This window comes from Syngnathus leptorhynchus, chromosome 11 (assembly GCF_054491065.1).
Source record: "Syngnathus leptorhynchus isolate UIUO chromosome 11, UIUO_Slep, whole genome shotgun sequence".
In the NCBI taxonomy this organism is placed as follows: Eukaryota; Metazoa; Chordata; class Actinopteri; order Syngnathiformes; family Syngnathidae; genus Syngnathus; species Syngnathus leptorhynchus.
In genome coordinates, this window is record NC_141205.1 from 5399194 (window position 1) to 5422507 (window position 23314).

At 41.7% G+C, this 23314-nt stretch overlaps 2 protein-coding genes across 5 annotated transcripts; both read right to left on the reverse strand.

The window, feature by feature from the left end:
• Window positions 1-198: 198 nt before the first annotated feature.
• On the reverse strand, window positions 199-17489 carry ptpra (protein tyrosine phosphatase receptor type A). Of its 3 annotated transcripts, XM_085924639.1 has the most exons (25): window positions 17079-17489; window positions 12693-12739; window positions 12360-12441; window positions 11615-12028; window positions 9502-9601; window positions 9269-9342; window positions 8760-8896; window positions 8508-8598; window positions 8334-8410; window positions 8183-8219; window positions 8006-8103; window positions 7766-7885; window positions 7520-7686; window positions 7300-7435; window positions 7073-7222; window positions 6899-6992; window positions 6731-6807; window positions 6514-6648; window positions 6311-6436; window positions 5786-5937; window positions 5521-5656; window positions 5142-5213; window positions 740-889; window positions 575-658; window positions 325-471 (listed from the first exon to the last, which is right to left on the reverse strand). In XM_085924639.1, exons 3-25 carry the CDS (start codon window positions 12433-12435, stop codon window positions 433-435), a joined length of 2742 nt encoding a protein of 913 aa, XP_085780765.1. In that variant the 5' UTR covers window positions 12436-12441; window positions 12693-12739; window positions 17079-17489; the 3' UTR covers window positions 325-432. The 3 variants fall into 3 exon arrangements, with proteins under 3 accessions (XP_085780764.1, XP_085780765.1, XP_085780763.1); XM_085924637.1 differs by lacking the exons at window positions 325-471; window positions 575-658; window positions 740-889 and having other exon boundaries at window positions 3118-5213; XM_085924638.1 differs by lacking the exons at window positions 5142-5213; window positions 5521-5656; window positions 5786-5937; ... (17 more) ...; window positions 12693-12739; window positions 17079-17489 and adding an exon at window positions 1153-1561 and having other exon boundaries at window positions 199-471; window positions 740-884.
• A 229-nt stretch (window positions 17490-17718) lies between these two features.
• idh3b (isocitrate dehydrogenase (NAD(+)) 3 non-catalytic subunit beta) lies at window positions 17719-22822 on the reverse strand. 2 transcript variants are annotated; one of them, XM_085924922.1, is made up of 11 exons: window positions 22701-22822; window positions 21962-22132; window positions 21748-21868; window positions 21614-21674; window positions 21388-21520; window positions 21097-21230; window positions 20921-21023; window positions 20392-20538; window positions 20178-20272; window positions 19520-19580; window positions 17719-18124 (listed from the first exon to the last, which is right to left on the reverse strand). In XM_085924922.1, exons 1-11 carry the CDS (start codon window positions 22740-22742, stop codon window positions 18047-18049), a joined length of 1146 nt encoding a protein of 381 aa, XP_085781048.1. In that variant the 5' UTR covers window positions 22743-22822; the 3' UTR covers window positions 17719-18046. The 2 variants fall into 2 exon arrangements, with proteins under 2 accessions (XP_085781048.1, XP_085781047.1); XM_085924921.1 differs by lacking the exon at window positions 17719-18124 and adding an exon at window positions 18717-18983.
• Window positions 22823-23314: the final 492 nt, after the last annotated feature.

Genomic DNA, 23314 nt, shown 5'->3' on the forward strand with positions numbered 1-23314 from the left:
ACCCCAAAAAATAAATAAAATAAAAATAAAAAATCGATACCTGCAGTCAATAGAATAAAATAGCTGTCAAAAAAAGGTGTGGATGATGACTAACCTTTGTATTCGTTACAGTAAAAACAAGTCAACAACAACATAATAAAAATGATAACATTATTATGATATAATAATCACCATAATAATAATGAGGGCAGATCGCATTTTATGGCCAACTAATGTAGAAATCTAGTTCTATACTTTTCTTGCAGCCTCCTGTGAAGTAGCAGACACAAATTGAAGACAAAAAATAATATCAAAATAAACTCTTTATTTCAATTATGTTTTGAACACCCATGAACTAACTACTGAATGCCACAAATCTTTCTGTTTAAGCCAACAGCTAACATTGCGTTAAATAAAATCAAAATGAATAAGGAGAGACAGACAGGCCTGTTGTTACTTTCTCTTCTGGAGCTCTCTGGTTAAGATATCCAACTGTAAAGAAAGACATTCGCTAAGTTAATTACAGCACACTATAATTGAAAGCATTTTTTTTTTAAATGAAATTTGATGCAGGGAACTGGCTCTTTCCACTTACAAGGACGGCCTTTAGAAGACTCCTCCGCTGTGGTCTCAAGTAACTGCATTCCCCTCCCTCACATAATTTGATCTCCTCCGAGATCTGAGAATGAGATGATAGAATCAATCAATCAAGCACACACCCAAACTTAAATCGGCTATACACACTAATACTGCGACTGACCTCTGATGTGCCAAAGGAGTCCAGGTCCCTCTTGCCTCCAGGATACCAACCATGAGACCAGTGCTGGCCGTTGGTCAGCTGAGCTTCAATACATAGAAGCAGTCCAAGAAGTAAAGCCAGGCGAGATACACTCATAATTATGACCCTAGAAAAAAAGAAGGATACAAGTCATGTCGACCCAACTCTTTCCGGAGTAAAAGATTTTAGTGCATAGTTGCCACACCGTTTCATATTATAGTTCTCTTAGTGAGCAAGGAATAATATTTTGAAAACTAAATAGGAGTCCTCTTGATTTTTTTTTCCCAAAATATTTGAAAAAGACATGGACGATTATGCTATTAGGCTACCAATTTCTTGCATGTTTAAATTCTCACAATAAAATGTATAAAATACAGTAAAAATATAAGCCTTACCTTATAAGCCTTATTGTCTTGAGTCTGACTTGATCTTGTTTGATGGCACCTCCAGAAGTGTCAAACCCAACTTTTTGTTACCAGTCAGCTTTACTGAACAGATGCTTTTCAAGTGCAATATTTGTAGCCTATATTCACCACCTCATCCTTGCTTCTCCATTAGTCTTCTCTTTTGGTCCCGCCTTTATTGACCCCGTTGCTCCTTCCCTACCATGTGGAGAAATTAACATCTCTGGGGTTACAAGAGGAAAAGGACCTGGCTCATTCCAATTATCATCTGCAAACAACAGTGACACGAATCACTCCGATATTCTACGAGGAGGGAGGAAAAACCCATTCATGTAACAATGATGTCTTTTAAGACATTTTGAGAAGAGATCCTCCTCAAATATTCTGAATGGCCTTTTTTTCCTGGCTATATTTGACACATTCCATACACATATGTTAGCATCCATTTTCTAAATGATGATTTTTGTCCATATTCACCATCAATTTTTTTTTTTTTGAGTTGATCTTGATGACTCATCCTTGAACCTAACTTCAGCCAGATCAACATAGGAAGGCTGATTGCAGAGGAACAAACATGGCAGACTCCTAGCCAGGTCACAGACAATTTCCTTTTTCAATTATTTTTACAGTATAAATTTGTAAATGGTGTCAGGTGTCACAGTCAAAGGTACGGGTTGAACTATTTTTTTTTTTTTTTCCTCCACCCAATCGGCTAGCTCCGCCAGTGGTTTAGTTTAGATAGAATGATTTTAACTTTAGTTTTTATCTTCGTAATTAGAGTAATTGCAAATCACATTAAAATCATTGTTTTTAGCTCAAAGCGACAGCTTTGCAATGTACATTCTCACAGATCCATTATCATAAAAGTTATTGTCTATTAATAATTCAAATTCCATCAGGCCGTTGTCTTGACTTCAAATAAGCATCATAGATATGAAGTGAGAAGAAAAATCTCAAGCACTTTATTAGTTTTGAACAGTATCTTGCTTAAAAAGGCCATCTGGCATTATATAATTATATATAATTTGATCATATATAATTATATACACATATATTCAAATGTTGAATAACAAAACACTAGAAACCAACATAAGCAAATAAAATAGTTGGATTATCTTAAGACAATTATACCAGTTAAAAAAATGCAAACAAAACAGCTAATACATTTCAAAATGGTCCCGTTACAATTCAATATACAGCTTTTTTTTTCTCTCCAAAAAAAAAAGCAAGGGAAGGGCGTGGGAGGGTGGAAAGGAAATAAAATAAGAAGGCAGCAGACAGGAATGAATCATAAATAACCTTACATTATGTACAAAGTAGGGAAATCATTCAACCTGGACCAACAGGAAGATGATGGTCCGAGGTAAACGTCAGCGAGGAAAAGGGACGAGCGAGTGCAGTTGGAGACATAAAGACGACATTTAGGTGGAGAGAAGAGTAAAGTAGTTAGTCTTTGCAACCATGAAATGGTTTCCCGCGGTATTGTTCTAGCCACTGCTTCTCACAACCAAGGAATATTTTTCACTTCTATGGAAATGGATAGAGCAAGAATGAAAAGATGACCGATTCTGTTTTGGGTCCATGTTTGGCAAAACATTCTGCACATTTTGCTTATATTAATAAAAAAAAAAAAAAGAAGAAACCATTCAAGGTCTCACCACATCGTAATTATTATTATTATTTTTTTAATATGAGGCACTTTTTAAGCAAAATTGTGGTTTACATGAATTGGCACAGTGTCATGTTGGCAAAGTGTCTCATGATTCAAACACAGTGAGCGTGACAATTTAGCATAAATTAAGAACCAAGCAGATACTTGTCCGATTCTGGTGACTTTACGAGTCAAAACGGAGGAAAGAAATGTCACGATAACAGGTTGTGTGAGCACATGGGATGCTTTGAGGGCATGGGGGGATTATACGATGCACAAATAGAAGGCTTGGACTTCAATAGGGATTTGAATTTCCACCATTTTAATCATGATGTGGGTCTTTAATTTTTTTTCTTTTTTTTTTTTCTTTCTTTCTGCTGCACATAGTGCATGAGACATCTACAACTGCTCCCGGCACACCAAAAAAAAAAAAAAGCTACATGTACTTGTAATGGTTTGGTACACTGCAAACAAGTTGTCACATCAGAGGCAAATTATGTTCAAGTTTGAAGGTTTTCTACCCAGATCAAGTGATTTCTACAACAAAAAATTTGAATAGATCATCAGTCCATAGAATTGCAGTGTGCATTGGGATTTTTTTTTAGTTCCATTGACATTGGAATTTTATTTATTTTTTTTTTTTTTTTTTGCAATTGCTCAGTGAAGACTGAATAAATTGTAATACGGAGATTGCGGATCCAAACTGTGTATATTTCTTTTGTTATTGTTTTCCAGTGTGTGAGGATGAGCTTCATTTCCTGGGTTTGCTCCAGCAAAGATCATGGTTGACTTAAAGCCCCCCCCCCCCCCCCTATCTTAATTGAGATCATTCATTATTTCATTACAATCATCAAGAGGGGATGACCTCATCTGTGATGATAGTGGTAGTTGAAGTGTTTCACAGAGAACAGCAATTTGAAAAAAAAAAAAAAAAAAAAAAATGCGTAAACACAGCATAGCACACAATACCTACTTCTGTTAGAAAACAGCATTGGAATAAAAAGCGACATTCTTCAACATCAGTGTTCATGGTGGGAATGAATGGACATTCTTTTAAAAAAGCCACAAAACAGCGTTGCGATGTCTGAGTGATACAAGAAAGGCTCGACACAACTTTTGAGGAAATACTGCTGTGTACATGTGCTGTTTTTTTTACCTGACATATATGGACAAAGGTATTGGGATATCTGACCATACAGAAAAGAAAATGGAAGTAAATACTCTATTGAGTCGGGGCTCCCCTTTACAGGCAAAAAAAAAACGTTTACACTCTCCTGGAAAGACTTTGAGGTCGATTTATTTATTCTCTCAATGTGTTGATGGTCAGGGATCTGTGCAAGTTCTTCCAAACATGTTCCCAATTCATAAATTTATAATCTAAGGAGGACTATGGTTAAGTCGGACTGAATGACTCAAGTGTTATGTTTGGTTAGTATCTTTGCCCATATATTGGGCAGGAAGAAAAAAAAAAAAAAAAAAAGCATAATATTTAAACTGCTGTCGTCCAGTCCGACAAAAATCCGTAGGAATTCTTTTTCCAAGTGCCTCCTTAGCTGCAGAACCAAGTTAAAGATAACCTCTGGCTATCTGCTCATACATTAGAAGCCCCTGTGACCTCTCCACCAGCATGCATTTTAAATGCAAACAAATACATCCTCCGAAAACTGTACCAGGCTGCCGTCAATGGGCGTTTGGTATATTTGAATTGCAAAGTGGTGTGAAATGAATCATAACAACTAATTCTGTGAGAATGAATTGACCTGCCAAAATCTCAAGTTCATCTTACGCCTTTGTCACTGTACGTTACAACAGCTTGGCGCTTCAGATTTTTTCAGTCCTTAGCGAGTTTAAAAAAAACAAAATCTTACATAAACATCCAAAGCATTAGTTTAGTATTCATATAGAATTTTATAATATATATATATATATATATATATATATATAGCATTAAAATGTACAGGTGCCACCCAAAAATTGCAGCCAAACTCAAAACTGTGTCCGAAAGTAAAAGTTAAACGATGCAACACAGTAAATATGTCGATGTAAGTAAAATCATAGGCTGTATCAACAAGAGCAATGTTACAAAATACTCCAAAAGGCATCTCCTTTCTGCACTGCCCTCCCATCCAGACTGAAAACTCGGTTCCCTTTTTCTGCAGTTTGCAGTTTTGTCCCATCCACAGAAGCGTCACTTTTGAAAAGGAAAACAATTTTGCAGCTGGAAGTATGCAGCTTTTCTGCACGCTCATGTTGGTGTGTGTGTGTGTGTTCTGGTGCATGCACGTGGTGTTAGTATGATATGTAGACAACCATCCGTAGCGGGTCTCTATTTGAAATTGGCATAGTCAGAAAAGGCATCAATATACTCCTGGACGACTTTGTAGCAGAATTCGTACTGCTCCTGGAAAATAGAGTGGGGAAAACATCACATCAGTATCAAAACCAGTAATTTATTATTGTTCATCTTCTACATCATTAATCAATTAAATATCATCAATCGGTAATTGACACCTCCCGTAAAAAGGTTCATAATTGCCGATGAGTGCCTCAAAGTGGCAGAAAAGCTCTATTTTTGTCTCAACTAAACTCAACACATCCACATAGTTTCTTGACACCAAGATGCCACAAGGTGGCAGCAAACGGATTTTTTTTTTTTTTTTATTGCTTTGGAATGAGAATTTTTTTTCTGCAATATAAATCTTACTCACCAGTGTCTGCACCATGTGGGGTCTTTGCAATCTGAGACTCTTGACTGTTTGGAAAACATCCAAAATGCCTTCTGCCTTCACCCTCTCCAGAACTGTACTCAATGCACAGAATGTCCCTGTCCTGCCCGCACCGGCACTGCACACACAAGGGGGAAAAGGAAGACAGCCATTTTAAATCGATATAAATAGCGGGATAGGGAATGAGAGTGAGCGTGAATTATCTGGCTTTTTTTTTTTTTTGGAAAGCCAGAGCTGTGCCTCTTACCTGCAGTGTACTGTGATGGGATGGTTGCCGGACTGCTGCTGCTGTTTCTGCACTGCAGCAATTATATTGATCATGCCTTTACCGTCAGTGGGGATGCCCACTTCTGGCCAGCCGTGGAAATGAAACTGACGCACTGCTCGAGCTTTGTTCTCCTGGAAAAGGGGAAAGTGAAGAACAGATGAGATTTGCAGTAGGTAAGATTATTGCTACGATACATAGGATGCTAAATCACTGACAGAAACCTTGAGATATTTATCTTGCGGTTGACACTTCAGGCTGAACCCAAAATGAAGGCAATTTTGAATGCACGTGAGAAACTGGTTGGTCTTTTTTGCATAACTTGCTCAGTGGCCACTTCCCTCTGAGAACATCCTGTTTTTTTCAAGCCTTGCAATAAGGCACTGTTGATCAATTGTTAGGTACCATGATGTCAAAATGTGAACAACATGAAGATTTTTTTTTTTTTTTTGCCCTCTATCTACAGCATTTATTGAGGGGAACATCTGTTAGTTATTATTTATTTACCCTGTTGTTGGTAACCAGGAGGTCCCGCACTGTGTAGCTCTCACTTTCTTCCTCCCTTTTAAGTTCAATGGAAATGTCACCGTAGGCCGCCACGCCATCACTGGGCCAATACTGAGCACACTTTTCCTACAAGAGATAAATCATTCATGCCATCAAAATCGTCTCGTGATGGGTACACCGGCAATCCCGAATGCTTCACGTACCTGCCCTCTCTCCTCCAGCTCAGTGAGCATGACTATTGAGCAGCTTCTCCATTCCCAGATCATCCTCCAGAAGTCCTCGATAGTGTGCTGCAGGGGGCCTTGGCTTGCCATGTACGAGTCTTTCTGACGGTAGCCCTGTAAGTGATGGAGAGAGCAGTTTAATGGAAGGGGGGGAAGAAAAAAAAACCCGTGAGGATGAAGCAGCTTTTCCACTCACGTCAATGAAAGACGCGTTGACATAGTCGGTGTTCTCCTCCCCTCGTTTGACCGGAATGATCACTCTGTTGAACTCGTCTATGAAAAAGAGGAAGGTGTGATTTTGTGTTGAATGTTCATCATTGCTGATTGAAACATTCTGCAAAACAGCCGTGGCAGCTTCACTCACATGGAATGATCTGTAGTACTCGGTTCTTCTTCATGTTGGCGGGCAGATTGCCGGTTCTCATCTTGTCATTCTGGATCTTGATGGATGTCAGTTTCTAGAAAAAGACATTTGATTTGAATTAAGGTTCAAAGCCATGCCCGTGCTCTTCTGATGCAAACAAATGCATGCGCCAACCTTGAATTCAGCCTCCAAACCACTGCAGCCGGCTCCTGGCGAAGGGGCGTACAATTTAGCCAGGTGGGACTCCAGAGAAGTCACTTCCAGCTCAGTGTCTCCGTACAAATAGTGCTCTAACAACGCTTGGAAGATGAACACGTACTGCATCTGTCAGAGTTGGGAAAAACCCAAAGGAGGCATTTGGATTGATTGCTTCGATTCAATTCATCCCGAGTGCGACTTACATCAGTCTGGACCATCTGACATCTCTGGGCTCGAATCCTGGTGACAAATCCAAACACGTCCACCTTCCTCTCGGTGTTCATCATATCCAACATGGCATCTATCACCATGAACGTACCCGTTCTTCCTACTCCCGCGCTACCATGAGAAGTGAGGACAACCCTCTTGTGAGTTGTACAGCATGGCGACAAAGAAAGACACATCTACTGACCGGATACTTACCTACAGTGGACCACAATGGGACCAGCATATTGAGGGTTGTACGTTTTGACTTTCTTGAGAAACTTCAGCATACCAATGGGCGTAAAAGGAACGCCGAAATCCGGCCAGCTGGTGAAGTGGAACTGAGTGACAAGCCTTTGAGGCTTTTTTCCAGATACATCCCCAACCTGAAACACAATCGAAGCATATTCAGATTCATCAAACTTCTTCAAACACACTATGACGTCCATCCACCCTCGCTCTCACCTGCTGGATGCAAAACTTGCGGATGGTGTAATCTACGAGAACCATTGTGTCTTCCACAGAAACACGGATGTTCCCATATGTCCAACAGCCCTGGTCCGGCCAGTACTGGGCACACTTGCACTGAAACGCAGATATATAAATGCTAGCTAACTGAAATGTGTGTTTTCAAAAAGTTAAAAATAAAAATGGAAGACACCTGAAAACTATGACGATGGGAACTTTTGAACTACTGCGTTATACCTCTTTCCTCTCCTTCAGATTGGTCACCATCACAATGGTGGCTGTGTTCTGCTCCCAGATCATCCGCCAATAGTCATTTACTGTTTCCTCCTTGGGTCCTGAGATGAATGCAAAAATTACCAATGAGTTTGATCACCACAAAAGCTACTGTAAACCTTGGTTGCAGTGATACGTTACCTTGAGCTGCAATAAACTTATTCTTCTCTTGGTAACCCTGTAGAAAAGGAAAGAGAAACAAAGCATACAACAAAAAGAACCAAATGAGTTGAAAGTCAGAGCACAAGAAACACTATTTCTTCAATGAAATGAATCCTATTGTTGTACAAACATTTATAAAAGAGGCATTGATGAAGTCAGAGTCTGGCACTCCTTCCAATGATGACAGATGCACCCTGGAGTGATCATCTAAGAAAAGAGAAAAGGTTTGCTTTCAAACACTCATTACAACGTTGCCCAGTTTTGTCAGAGGGACAAGTGTCGCCGAGTTGAGTGGTTTCCTTACAGGGCAGGATGTTGACATATCTGTTCTTTTCTTTATTCTCTTCCTTGGATGCGGCGTCACACGTCGCCTGAATGGGGCAGACTGGCAGAGCCTAGGGAAAAAAAAATAGCAGAAGACCAGCGAGATTAATATTTGTTTGTTTTTGTCTTCATTTTGAGACCTTGCAGCATATACATGTCAACTGATGTTGGACTTTTGGGCCGAATGTACATGACAGGTCTTAAGTTGGGTGAGGGTGTATATTTATCGTACGTTAAACTCCTCCCTGAATAGCTTGTTGTCATCAGCCATGCGACGATTCATTTCTTCCTCCAGCTTGTCGACAGGAAGGGGTGGGTACTTCCTGTTTGTGCTGGGAGAACGGGCCAATAGCGGAACACTCTGGAGTTCTGCACCGGCGGGGTAGGAAGCAAAGAAGACAGAAGTCAGGAGAGGAGCGGAGAAAGGTTGGAGAGAGATAACAGAGTTGTGTCCTTAGGTAACTTGAGCTAAATAAACTTTGTTTAGTTTGTACTACTTTAACACCACCAGAGGGCGCTGTGAGAACACTGGTTAAGTGTTGGCAGGCGACGAGGATTCTGCCAGCAGTCAATGAAATGTTATCAGATCAGGGAACAAGAGCAATCGAATGTTACCATAAGCAACGCAGACTAACCAGCTGGAGCAAGCCAGCGCACTAAATAGCTGATATTCCACTAAAACAAGACAATACTTGGCAAGCGAGTAGTTATATCTGGGGACATTATCAGCAATTGCTGTACCTGTATCATCTGATCTTCCATTGGTCAATCTGAAGGAGTTGGAGTGGCTTCCTGCCTGCTTGTATTTTTTAAACCTGCCAGCCAGCAAAAACATAATGGAGATGCACTTGGTGAACATCATCAAATTTGGTTGCACAGTAATAGATTGTTGATTGATTGCAATGGTGACAGTAGCATTTCTTTGACGATCGCCAGAAGTTTCTTACTGGAGAATCGTTACGCGCTTCGCTTACCTGAGCATGTAGAGGATGATGATGATAAATATAATGACCAACAAGGAAGACAGGGCCACCATCACCGCTATGATTGGCATGTCATCAGAAGGGTTGTTGTCTTAGTGAGGGAGAAAAAGAGGAAAAGGTTTAGGATAGTCTGCGTCTCATTTAAAAATGTACTGTGTGCTTTCAATTTACAATTTGAGCTTTGACGTACTTTTTTTTTTTTTTTTTTTTAATTACATTTTCCTCTAAATTATTTCATGTGACTTCGCATATAAAAGAAACAAGAGGCAAACAGTGATTTCTAGATTGCTTCTTTCGGGAAAGGTTATACGTGTTAATATTTAATTAGCTTTCTCAAGAGTATATAAAAAAAATAAAGTGCAACATGGTGTTTTTTAGAGAATGTTCTTGTGACGAGTCACAAGCAAAGTGACGGCAGACAGAGGATGACTGTCGAAAGTAATGAAACATTTAGGATGTTTGCTGTGAATTCCGCATGAATTATTCACAGCATAAATGGTAAATGATCTCTGCATGTCAGAGGCAGTATGAGATTCATTTTCCTCCACACAAAAGAGTCTAGTGAACGGCCATCGATAATTACGGTGGCGTACAGTCAGCATTAACGTTTATTTTGAAGGGCAAGTTACATTTAACCGCTATGTATACATTTCCATTACATGCAAAAGTTATGACGTTTTTTTTTCCCCACTGCAATAGTTATCACAAAGGCGTTTTGCCTGACCAACAACAGGAGATTATATCAAAGAAAACACTGGCTGTTGTTTGTTTAGCGGCCCGCTCTGTAAGACACAACAAAAGAAGAGAATATTCCAGACAAATGTATGCTAGTGCTGACAATGCACAGACAAAATTGTCAACTGGATATTCAAGAAAGCTCTTCGGACTCCATGCGGGTCAGAGAATGGACCGCTTGACCCCGCTCTGTAACATTTTCACGCACAATTCCCAGCTCTTTTCAGTGTTCACCCTGTGACAATGTGCACACTGAGGAAAAGAAAAGCGCAGCAGGCTGCGAGCATCATGCGGACCTGACACAGCCTTCAGGCATTTAATAGGCTCGGCGACTATTCCACAAAAGGCTCTCAGACAGCCAGAGGGTGACAATGGAGAATTTACGAAACACCTCGGAACCCAAAGTGATTAAGAGTCAGCACGCAAACTTAAATGTTGGCAATTCCTGCCAGGGGAAAGAACCATCTTTTCAACAACAGCTTGCTAGTTCAGATGGATGCTGTTCTGCTCTTTATGGATGATCGCATAAATGGAACCCCGTCACGGCAGGATATTTCCAGAACTGCTACAATGTCTAAAAGCGGAAGATCTAAAATATTTAAGTTCGACTCTTGACCAGAAAGCTTCTTGGCTTTTTTTTCCTGCTGCTTCTTTGACAGCCTCCGCAAAGACGCGCGGATAATCATGTCATACTTAGAGAAGACTTCGATGTGATTTTATTTTTATCTGAGTGACCAAATCTATTAATCTGGGCAATAGGTGAGAAACACTTGGCAAATGTGTCTGAAGATAAAAGAAAAGAGTAGGCAAAATGAGGAATGCTTTGATAGCTATGCACGTGCTGACACACATGATGTCTGAATCACCCCGAGAAACAATGACAGCGAATATAAGTCTGGCTACATGTTCCATTCATCCACGTTATGAGACCAAAGCCCACAGCGTGGGTAAAGTGCTTTTCCACTGGAGAAAAATGACTCACTTCCTCTTAGGTCACATGAGAAGGCAGACGACTGTGTTATCTTGCTTCTTCAAGGAACTAAGATCTATTGAGGGATACTCTCGCGGAGGACATGGAATCTGTTGATGCACGCGTTCCTGTGTGACTCTTTTAACTCGATGGCAAATACTATGCGGAGGTCCGCTGTGCTTCATCATGCTGTCAAAGTCCAGATTGATTTTTTGGAACGATGTCCGATAGCAGCGGAGCCGAGGTCAAAGATCAAAACGGGTACATCGGAAGAAGTGGATTTAAAAAGGACTCTGGATCCTCGAGGGTCATAATGTTAAGACATCAATCGGTTAATATTTTTCAAGATATTTCCTCTGGCGATGTCAATTCAGAAACGAGTAAGGCATCGGTACTCACCATGCGGGCTACCATCTGTGTAATCCCTGTCAGGTTCTGCGGTGGTCTCCGTCTCCATGGTCATGTCATCATATAGGTCGGGTGTAGGGGTGTCTGGAATTGATGGTGTGGTCCCATTCTCACTTTCCACTAAGGCGGTAGGTGAGGGAGTCACTGGACTGTGCGTTGGCAGAGGGCCATCAGTCGGAGCTTGAGGTGGGGGTGGAGGAATGGGTGCCGAAATGATGGTGGCGTTGGGACCTTCCGCTCGGACATCCTCGCCAACGGCCGGTTTTGCTATTGCTGTTGTCGTCGGCGCGGCTCCCAGGGGCGCTGTTGCGGGTGGCGCAGTTGGGGATAGCGTGGGTGCGGCGGTGATGTTGATGACACGTGCCGTGGGAGGCTGGGTTGAGTTTGTAGAAATATTTGGAGTACCTGGAGAGTAATGGGACAATATGTCAAGCACCATAAAACGTCTAAATTCTTTCGGAGAACTTAAGAAGTTTCAGAGACATTGGATCCACTTAAGATGTCTGCCCAGCTGAATTAAAATCCACTCGACAAAATCTAGTCATGATCCTTTCCTGACTGGAGGATTACAGTGTTCTGCCGCTAAAGCATGGTTAATCGCTTGCATCCTTACAGATTTTTAAGTCATGGATTTTATTATATATATATATATATTTTTTTTTAACAGTCAATTGTGCTGCAATGGTCCAGTGGTAGACACTTCGCACTTCTTGTTTTTGTTGTGTTTGGATCTTACTTGTGACCAGGACATGATCTTGGGTTGAGACCCCGAGGGCGAGACCTAGCAACAGGAGCAAGGGACACACACCCATTCTGCCCTATATCAAGGACATAGAAGAAGGACATGAATCATTTTGATCATGTATAACTTTTAGGTTTGGGAAAGCACATGATTTAAAAGTAGCATCACTTGAATTTTTAGCAATTCCAATTCTACAAAATGACAGTCATGCATTTTGTTGTGATTCACTGCACATATTTGATTGATTGATTCCCAATACCCCAATCATTGTTATGCTTTGTCAGGTTTATCTTGTGAAAGCCAAGTACAAGCTTAACCCGTGTTTACCTGAAAAAGCGGAGTTGAGATCAGTCACTCATTCGCACAGCAGTTTTCTAGAACACAAGGGAGGACAAAGTGTTACGCAAAGAATCAACCGCACCTTTTAAACATGAAAGAGATCTTCAGCATGAAGAAAAGAGCAAGTTACATGCAACGAGTCTTGTCAGGCATCAATTAAAAAATGTGACGACTGACACGTGAGACTTAACAGTTGGCTTTATTTCACCCGCCCTTTTCTGAAGAAAAAAAAATTACAAAATCATTGTCGGCGGAGGCCGACATGCTGCTGCTCCCCTCTTGGGCATGTTGTGGCTTGCCTGACTTCCCTGTGAGTATTTGTATTAATGAGGTAAACCCAACAAACAAATATTGGTCATTTAGCCACCAGAACAAGGAAAATAGCAGTGTTGGCACATTCAAATTTGGATGACGTCCACGAGGATTGGGAGAAAGCACGACTGTCGCTGAGTGAAAAGAAGGCCGTGCAAAAACTGTAATCCCAGATCCTGACCGAGACGGTGGTGCCCCAAACAAAACTGTGATAATCTGTGGTTTTAATCTCATGATTTTGACCCTGGAATAAGACGGTCCATCTGCTTGTTTACAGATGGGCGAGGACCGGGGGAGCTGCACAACATCTCGTGCAAATCTGATGCTTTAAAGGGAATATTATTGCCTAAGTGGGTAGAGAACAAATTGGGTGTTGAAAACATAAATGAGGCTGGAAAGCTGACATCAATGAGCCGGTTTAACAACGTATCAACTGCCTACGACCTTATTACTAATATTGAGCGCATTGCTTGGAACCAAATCCTCATTTGCACTGTGAAAATTATAATCGCAAGAGTGCCATTAACAGGGTTGTTGCAAATTTACAAGTATTGCAAAGTCTTCACCCGAGTCTTTTGTCTCAAACCTTTGTTTTACTCCTAAACAGACAATAAAAGGCACACAACGCTGAGAAAATACTGCATATTTACGACAATCCAAGAAGACCACAGAAGCTATTCTTGACGACAATGACCTTCACTTGATCACTGTACACATTTTAACATGAAACTTGAAATGAGTTTCCTGTGCAACGAACCTGATACCTAATCGCCAAGTGAGGCCAGTCCGCCCAGTCCACCCACAAACAACTGATGAAGACAGCTGCTTGGCTGCCTGTGGCCAAGTGTAGACCTCATAGGAGTGAAATCACCCAGCAGCGAAAGGTTCGGATTGTTCACATGCCATTTCATTCACGGAGTCAAAAGAAGTCGTATAGTTACAAAATAAAAGATGTCCTAATCCACCGTTTCCTATTTCATACTGTACTGGACAGCAGACGGGGCGGTTTCGGGACATCTAACTTGATGCATTGATGGGGAGAACTTGAACGCTATCAATATTAATGTAGCAAAATCAGCAAAGGTCATTTCTAATTGCTGGAGGGTCCGGCACAGGCAATACTTCCAAAGGTCAAGTGTACGTTAGCCTCCATTCGGCAAAAATCCTTTCCTCTGGCTTTCTTTTGCAAGGCATTCTGTTGAACCAGAATAAGAAAATGGTGGCCTGTCTCTGTCCATTCACTGCATATTAATACACTTTCTATGTCTTGAGAGTAAGAAAGGAGGGGTGACTGGGCCAGCAGGGATACTGTGAATGGCTCTGTTCACAGGAGGCAGACGTGAGCCTAACTCGGGGCCGCTCGGTCGCTTTCTTTGAAACAGACCACAGATTATATGTCCCCGGTGCCGCGTACAACAGCCGCAATCGTCTGGACTTCCCTGGCTGAAGGATGCGACTCCGTGCTGGTGTGGTTTGGACTCTTGCTGGCTTCATTCATCAGTCGGTGGCTTGTAGGATAAACACAGAGCTGCTATTTGGGCTAATTTCACCATGGGCGGCCTTTTTTTTTTTTTTTTTTCTCCCTTATGAAGCTTAAATTGGTGATTGGCTGGCATCGGGCTCCGAGGGGGGGGTCATAAAAATCACTGGAGTAAGTTAAAGTAATGAGTGAGTGAGTGGCTTTGCTCTACGTCTTCTTCATTGCGAGGTTTCTTAGGGAACATGTGGGAAGCCGCTCATACATCACCGCATGGAACACAGAAAGGATGTGGAGGTGCAAAGCAAAGGCTCCCCACAGAAGCCACTGGAACCCTTAAGCGTTGTGTGGAGCCAAATGACGAGATGAAGGCCAAAGACGGGCCCGGTCTGCTTGTGTCACTCCAATTTGAATTTAACCAAGACATTATCTACCATAGGAAGTACTTTATATCTTCTCTGTAAGTGCATGCTTTTGTTTTTGACCTCCCACCCATTAAAAAAAATAATAATAATAAATCATATGAAAACTATGAATACCATTTGATGGTGTTGCACGTTTGACTTTTGCTTCCTATTTTTATAAAAAGAAAAACCAATGAGCACAGTCTATAACAATGGGGAAACAAACGGCAAATTCACATATCAGACTATCCCACCAAACTTGTCTCCTCCTTTTCCTCTGAAAAGATAAGAGGCCTGTGCAAGACGAACAGACATCACGGACATGACAACATGGCAGTGTGATGACAGTACATTGCCCAAATCCACTTAATATCCTTTCACTTTGTGGGCTGGTACACAGAAAGCCTCTTTACTGGCACGCGTTTCAGACTTCTTTCGACTTGCTTTTGTGAGTTGACCGACTTTGAGTATCACTTTTTTTTTTTCTTCTTCATCACTCCAAAATTCAACCCGCTACTAAGCGTAGACTGCGTTCGTATTCACCTTTTTCCTGAAGCAGCAAAAAATGTTTTGACAGGAGCATATTTCATAAAAGCACTCCAGAAATGACCTATTTACATATTTAGAACAAAAACTGTGTTTTCAAAGCCTGTTTGTTGCACTTCATTTTCTTTTCAAATTTTGAACTGGGAAATGAATACTCATAATTTATGCATAATAAAAGGACTCTTTTCTTCTTCTGATATTTATGAGTCGCTTGTGTTCAGAATGGTCTAGATGAAGCTGTATTTGTCTCCTCTGGGTCAGAAGTGCCCCTCCATGGAAAAATCTCTACGCCTACAGGTGGAAACAAAAATACATTTGACGTCCCACCCAAAAAGTCAATTCCTGACATTGTGCCAAGGTATACTCTAGTTGCCCATTCGATACTGAAGTTTATCCCCGAACGAGGCCAATTGTGAAAACTTATGATATGAGAGAGAGGGTCACTGGAGATGCAAAAGACAGAAATAACACATTGTCTATAAATAGCTTGAAAACCGTATGGACAGCAGAAGGGAGATGATGCTGGCACACTCGGCCGTTAATATAATGAAGCGCTATAACGTGCACGCAGATGGTTCTACATACGGCATTGTGACCGAGGGGGGGGGGGGACGTGTTCAAACCCAACAAATGCATATCGTTGGTGTCAGGCTGAATAACTTGGTAGTGCATTTGAGTAAAGATAGACTCCTACACTCCCAGGTTAAGAGTGTTGGTCAAAATGACGGGAATCTAGTGGAAATGAAACAGAGGTACATTATGGTGGATATGTGCTGCTTCTCAGAGAATATACCCAGATGTGATGAGTCGAGCTCTGTCGACACAGCAAACTGCGTTTTTCAGTTATTGCATTCCAGGTTCTTCCATGTGCATTCTTCCTGATCATGCATCACTTTTGACAAGACTTGGGAACCCTCAAAAAAGGTCCTAAGCCTTACATTTTCACTAAAGTGTGAGCAACACTTTTAAACTAATGTGCTCTGTTACAGTGGCTGTTAAAAGACGGGCCAAGACAGGGAAGGGGGGGGGGGGGGGGGGGGGGGGGGGGGGGGGGGGGGGGGGAACTTCGGAAGAGGATCTGAAGGGGGAATTTGGTGGACGCTGTGATTTGACAGTGCAAGTATGCTAATGTTGGGGGTGACCTTATTCCTGTTGTGGCCCCTGTGTAAAGCCCCCCCCCCCCCCCCCCACTCAACTATCTCCACTCGCACCCTCTCCGAACATGCAGATAAACACAGTGATGATCAATACAGTGGACTTTCTCGGCGAGACAGAACTCGATCTCTCACAACTGGCTTTTGTGATTGCAGCACAACAAATCACTTCTGGTTCTAAAATCATCTGTGGATCTTTCTTTCCTCACTCCCCCCCCCCCCCCCCTTCTTCACTAATATTTCCCTCCCTGCCTCCGAGCTACACGTCGAGTAGTAACAAAGAGGTCGTACAACTTGAAGTCTCTGGATTTTTCCAAACATAAACATGGGAAGTTTCTCCAATGCTAGTTAATAAGTAGTGTACCTGTGGGGGAAAAGTAATGGCTAAGGTTGACAAAAAAGCAAAAAGGAAACATGATGGTAGCCGACATCGGAACATGTGTGAATCAGGCTTGCAACAACCCAAACAACCAAAACTCACCAAGACTCCAGTAACGCCCAAAGGAAGCTCTGAAGGAGGGAGGAAAGGCCAAAGAAAGTCGGAATCTGGGCCCGATTGCTTGTCCAAGCTATCGGCCCCGGCCCCTGTCTCCACACCCCTGGAGCCGAGAGGGAGAACGGGGTGGGGGGACCTGGCGATATCAGAAGAGGGAGGCGAACGAGATCTGGGACACGCCGCCAACACTCCGCTGTCAGTTGACGTGGTCAATCCAAGAAAAAGCGTCGCAATTCCGATTAAATTCCTCAATCCGCCCTCATGGATCACCGCTTCAAGATGTGTTCTCCGGGCATATTCGGGGCTAAATCCCACAGTTGGTCGGCTCGGGCGCGTCTGTCGACCATTCTAGACCGCCATGTTGTGTGTCTGTGTATGAGGAAGAATGGGAAGCGATCGGCGTTCTCCCACAGCAGGCCCTGTCCTACTCTCCATTTGCTGCTCTAAACAACAGCGACATCCGCTGGCTCTTGGGGGAATTGCAGCACATCTGCTGCATTGAAAGCCGGAGAAGAAATTCCGACATCTTCTGCGATCACGATGCTAGGACGGGCAAGCTTTGGGAATGGGATACTGTGTTTCTTCTAACAATTAATAAACAAGAATTTTGAGACAGTTTGTCATGTCGCACTCATTTTATTCTTCATAGCTCACTATAAATAGAGGCACTATACCTTAATTAGTTGATGTAATAAATAATCTGAAATAGTAAGATATTTACTGCTGTCCACACTTGGAACATTCAAGTAGGAATTACTGCAAGTAAAGCCTAAATATATATATCATACTCAAAATAAAAAAATCATGACTTTTTAGAGATTACAGTTGTGCGTTTTGGTGTCTTATCGTGGTTTTAAGTGTGAGCAGGACTAGTGGAGAGACGAGGTCGGCAGGAAGCAAATGAGTAAGCCCGTGTCTGCCTTTGCAGCTGAGAGTTGCAAATGATTATACGATTAGGCAGCCAGGTTAGCGATGACGGCTCGGGTAAACTCGTCACTCGTGGCGTAACCACCCAGGTCTCCGGTGCGCACCTGTTGCAAGCATAAGAACAGTGTGTTACTTTATGTATGCACAGCTGCAGTAGCACATGTCGACAAGCGGTATGGTATTAAAGGCAGCATGCTTGAGTGCATTTCAAAACAACACAGCAGATATAGCTTGCAATATACACTCAATAGAAAGTCTATGTACAATTACAGCAGAGAAAGAAACAATACAAGTATATGCGGAGATGGTCTGCTCTGCTCCACTTTTGATTTGAACACTTAACATGCTCAGAAAACAAATAATAGCAGAACAACTCAAAAGGGTGTGTGTCTTTAGTTGTCTTTATTTGCTTGACCAAATTGTACAGGTAAAACTTTTGACTAAATTCCAGTCATAAACATGAACATTCTCTGACAGTGTTGTGGCAAAAAAAAAAAAAAGCTTCAAGTAAGAGCAGCAAAAAGAAAGCAATTTTTGTGGAAGTTCACCACATAGAAAATGTCTCACTTGCTGAATTTGATCAGGAGTATAAACCGATTTGCGAATATTCTGGGTGAAGCATTAAACAGCATTTGTGTACAGCTTCGCAAATGACACGGTTAGTGGATGCCTTGATGAGCAGCGCCCCCCCCCCCCCCCCCCCCATGACCATTGTTGGGTTGTGGTAACCCATTAACAGGATTGGTAAACCCAGTGGTAGAATTTTTTTTTTTGTCAAGGTGACAAATACTAAATAACCATTTCATGACATGTCAATGTCCGAGTGTCCATAGAAAAGATCATCATGAAGACGTGTGCGTATATGGGAGAACACATCTAAATAGGTCGGTATTGCAGGTTTTCCAAAACAGCACCCACAAAGTCGCCTGTTGTACAGTAACCGCCGAGGTCTCGTGTCCGTACCTGGGACATGCAGACACACACATACAGAGAAGGGTAACGGTTAAGGAGTGTGTGGGTAAGAGGTGACGACGTTGCGTTGGGTTCCTGCAGTTAGCAGCTCTGATTAGCTCTGTGAGGCTTTCATTGCCATTCCGTGACAAACACACACCTTCTGCCAACTCCTTGAGACAAGCGACAAGCTCTGAAAGTCTGAACGTTTTCCAAGATGCCATCTGGCAAGCAAAAGGTTGGCCCGTTAGTGAATGTTAGAAATGTGGCACAGGCCACTATGAGCCAACTCAACAAGAGAAAGAGACCAAGTCCAAAAGGTTGAACAAAAGAAATGCAAGATATTCCCAGTTATCAGAACGTCGTGGTTGACAGACAGCAAGAATGTTGAACGCAAGGCCATCCGGCAGCATTGGTGTCGGAAGAATTGACATTTTCACAACCAGTTGTTAGTGCTATGTTGAGATCATGCGTTGGGACAGAAGTGTTGCCACATTCTGAGGCTGTGGAGAGTGGTGGGCACTTCAATGTAGCTCATGCACACTCACCTTGCCCTGTTTGATGACCCTTTTGACAGCATCAGACACCATTTGGGAATGATAATCCAGACTGCAACACAAACGTGGCAACAATGACAAGATGACAATATTGCTACACACACACAAAAAAAAAAAAAAACATTTGCAGGAATATTCTAAGGAGTTTGTTTGTGTGTTCTTGAGTGCTATTGGGCTATGACTCAACTCTGAATGGCTTCAAAAAAAAGAAATTCAGGTTTTTGAGTGTCAGAGAGGCAAAGTCGATCGAGGTGCTGCGGTGTGACCTTAACTTTGTGTTTGAAAATGCTCCACTATAACAAAAATGAGCCAAAATTCCTTCAATGTGATGCGAAAGATTTCTCAGCAGTTATCACAAGTCCTTGATTTCAGCTATTGCTGTGAAGGATGGCGGCACAAGTACAAGGGGTGAATACTTTCTCAGATAGTACGTGGGGCCAGACAAATTGGCATATTACATTTACTTAAAGTACATTGTCTTAGGATAATAAAACTGGTTTGATCATATGAAGCATTCAAGTATGACAAAAAGTCTGAATTCAAGACAGGGGGAAAATATTTCTTCTATTTTTGTGAAACAGTGTCATATGTTATGGCATGGTGGCACAAAGTCCAATGGGAATGACTGCCGAAGCCGAAGTTTGCTTACTTGAGGTGATGGAGCATGTTGGCAGAACTTAGCAGCATGGCTGTGGGGTTGGCGATGTTCCTACCTACTGCTTGTGCAAAGGGATGGCGCGCACCCTACAAGAGAACACGGGACAGGGATAAACTGTCGACACATATGACAAGGGAGCAACCAGCGATTGACTGAAAGCAGCAACGAAATGTTAAGCAAACATCAGAAAGGGAAAGATTCTTACCGTTTCAAAGACTGCATATTCTGCACTGTAGCTTTCGCCCGGAACGACACCCGCCCCTCCCACCAGTCCCGCTGCCAGGTTATCAATTATGTTTCCATACAAATTGGGCATTACCAGCACATCAAACTGGTATGGGTTCTGGACCAGCTGCAGCAGGGGAAACAAAGCAACAACAAAACAAAGTAGGTGAACATATTGAAAGAACAAAAACAATAGTGGCTGATAAAGATTCAACCACATTTTATTTTGAATTGATGATCCTTAGCTGAGAAATGTAATGTAAGCCGTAACACTTCTACAGAAAAGGTGTATAACCAAGGTTAAAGTAAATAAAAGGCAAACTTTTTGATGAAATATACATAAATCTAGGTTGTCAAATACATATTGACAAATACCGTAGTCTGATAGATGTTATATTGTTAGACAGTTGCTTGGTGTGAATGTCATAGATATCAAGCATTAAGGAATTTAAACAGAGTGAAATCATTATTAAATTGAAAATAAAAATAAAACGAAAAAGAATAATTACCTGCATGCAGCAGTTATCAATGATTATGTTCTCATACTTGATTTTGGGGTAAAGCTGTGCCACTTCGGCACAGCTCTGCAGAAAAAGGCCATCGGCTAATTTCCTGTAATTGGACACAGAAATTAGGGTAAGGAGTCAAACGATACGGTTCCAAACAATATTTGATATTTTCTCACATGATATTGGCCTTGTGAACAGCCGTGACTTTGTTTCGCCCCTTCTTGGTGGCATAATCAAAAGCAAACTTGGCGATGCGCCTCGACTTCTCTCTGGTGATGATTTTCAGACATTCAATCACACCGGTCACACTCTGCAAAGCAAGAATATTTCTCATCAACAACTACGTCAGGCCTCATCAACATTTTATTACCAGAGAGGAATTTCTTGAGTAGTGATTAGGGGCTACCATTTTGATACACAACATCTGACAATACAAGTTTCACAAATTAGATTTCACTCATGTTTACCTCATGCTCTAAGGAGCTGTACTCTCCTTCTGTCTGTTCTCGGATGATTACGAGGTCCAAATTGTTGTGGCGCGTGGTGTAGCCCGGCAAGCTATTCACGTGAACCACATTGGCAAACAGGTCCAGTTTGCGTCTGATGAAAGAACACGGCGGTGGCTTTTTTTTCCTCCCCCATTCCAAAAAAATGAATCATAATAACACCAAGAAAATATTGTCTAACTTGTACCTCAATCTCATTTCATATGAAGCCAACTCCCCTTTGAATTCCATGGGTGTGTGGATCTTTCCTGAAAAACATGCAAGATCTTTTAGTCTTCCTTCATCACCAAATTTCACTTAAGACTAATCAATGAGTAATACCTTTAATTGCTACTCTGTTGCTCTTCATAGAGGTCAACACTTGGTCCAGTTTCTCCTCGCTAGCCATGTTTTGTACTTCACTCAAATGGAACTCCTCAAATTCCACAGGGACATCTCCTGCCTGTGGTGGAGCAAATGAGAAAAAAGTGTTAGCAGAGCAAGGTGGGAGAGGATACAATTATTATCAGTTGATTTGAGTCATTGGGGAAAATACTTTGAACACATCCTTGACTGCAGACATCAGTTCAGGTCCAACACCATCCCCTGGAACCATTGTGACCTTAAAGGTTGCATCGGCTCGAGCCAGCGGCGCTTCGGAACGTAAGCGAGCGGATATGCTCAGGGGTCGACAGGCGAGCTGCTGCCACTGAGGGCCGCTCAGACCCTGCAGATAGAAAAAAAAAAATGATATCATAATAAATACCAACGTTTAGTAGGAATGTAGCTGAGAGTATAGAAAATGCATGCATATTAAACATGACAAGTTCATGAGGAATTTCTATGGCTTATTTATTTTTATTGTAAATAAATCGTTTGTATAACTCTTATTTGGCAGAGTTATACAAATATACTTGGTTAGACCCAAGAAAACACAGACAATAGACCTATTAGTGTCATTGTATGTGTTTGTTGTACGAGTTATTTTTGCTTTCCGTACAGCACTTTGTGTGCAGCGGTGGTTGTTTTTAATTGTTCTAGAAATACAGTTGAGTTGAGATGTGTATGGACTGTCAAAATTCGATAAATCAGCTAAGGAGCAAGGAAGCCACAGCAGTGTTGCTAAAGGAGGTGTGTTGCTAGTAACAGGAAAAAGGTTAGCGCAAACCCGTATGGGACACCGGCAATAAACTACGTTGATCATGAATAAAACAATATACACTTTCGACAGTATGTCTTATACTTTGGGTGTACTGATGTGAAATAAATCCGCTAATATACATCTTTGGACTCACCTTGATCAATGTTACCAATCCGCTTCTCATGACAGCCGCCATGGTCACAGTTTTTTCTTCGTAGATTAGAGAACCCTCTACTTACAGCGCCACCCAGTGGTAAAGGTGCAAAGCGCGACAGGAAACGCCCCATTTACAGGGAGGAAGAACTGGGTTGTTTTATTTATTGTGAAGAATTTGCTAAGATGAGGAAAAAAAAATAGGTTGCTTCCACCTGCACTTTGACTCAATACAACACTAATCAAACAAAAATGGTTAAAACCCCAAAACAAAACATTGCAACATTTAAAATACTGCTTGAGAAATCTACGTATATAAAGCATCTTGTGACTAGAGATGCATCAGTCAGAGTTGCTTAGGACATCTCACACTTCCCTGTTTAGTAATGTCTCATCGCACCTTTTTTTTAAATTGATATTATAGAAGCATGCAGGGTCATCAGTAGACATGGGTCCATCTTAAATAGGTCAGGGGGTTCCCAGTTCTATTTTAGTCCAGTGACACTGACTGTTGGAATACATGATGAATCTACTGTCACTATGTGGAAGGGTAAAACTGAATCGGCCATTAAGTCATCCATGTAAGTGAAGGTACTGTGAAACAATGATTTCTGT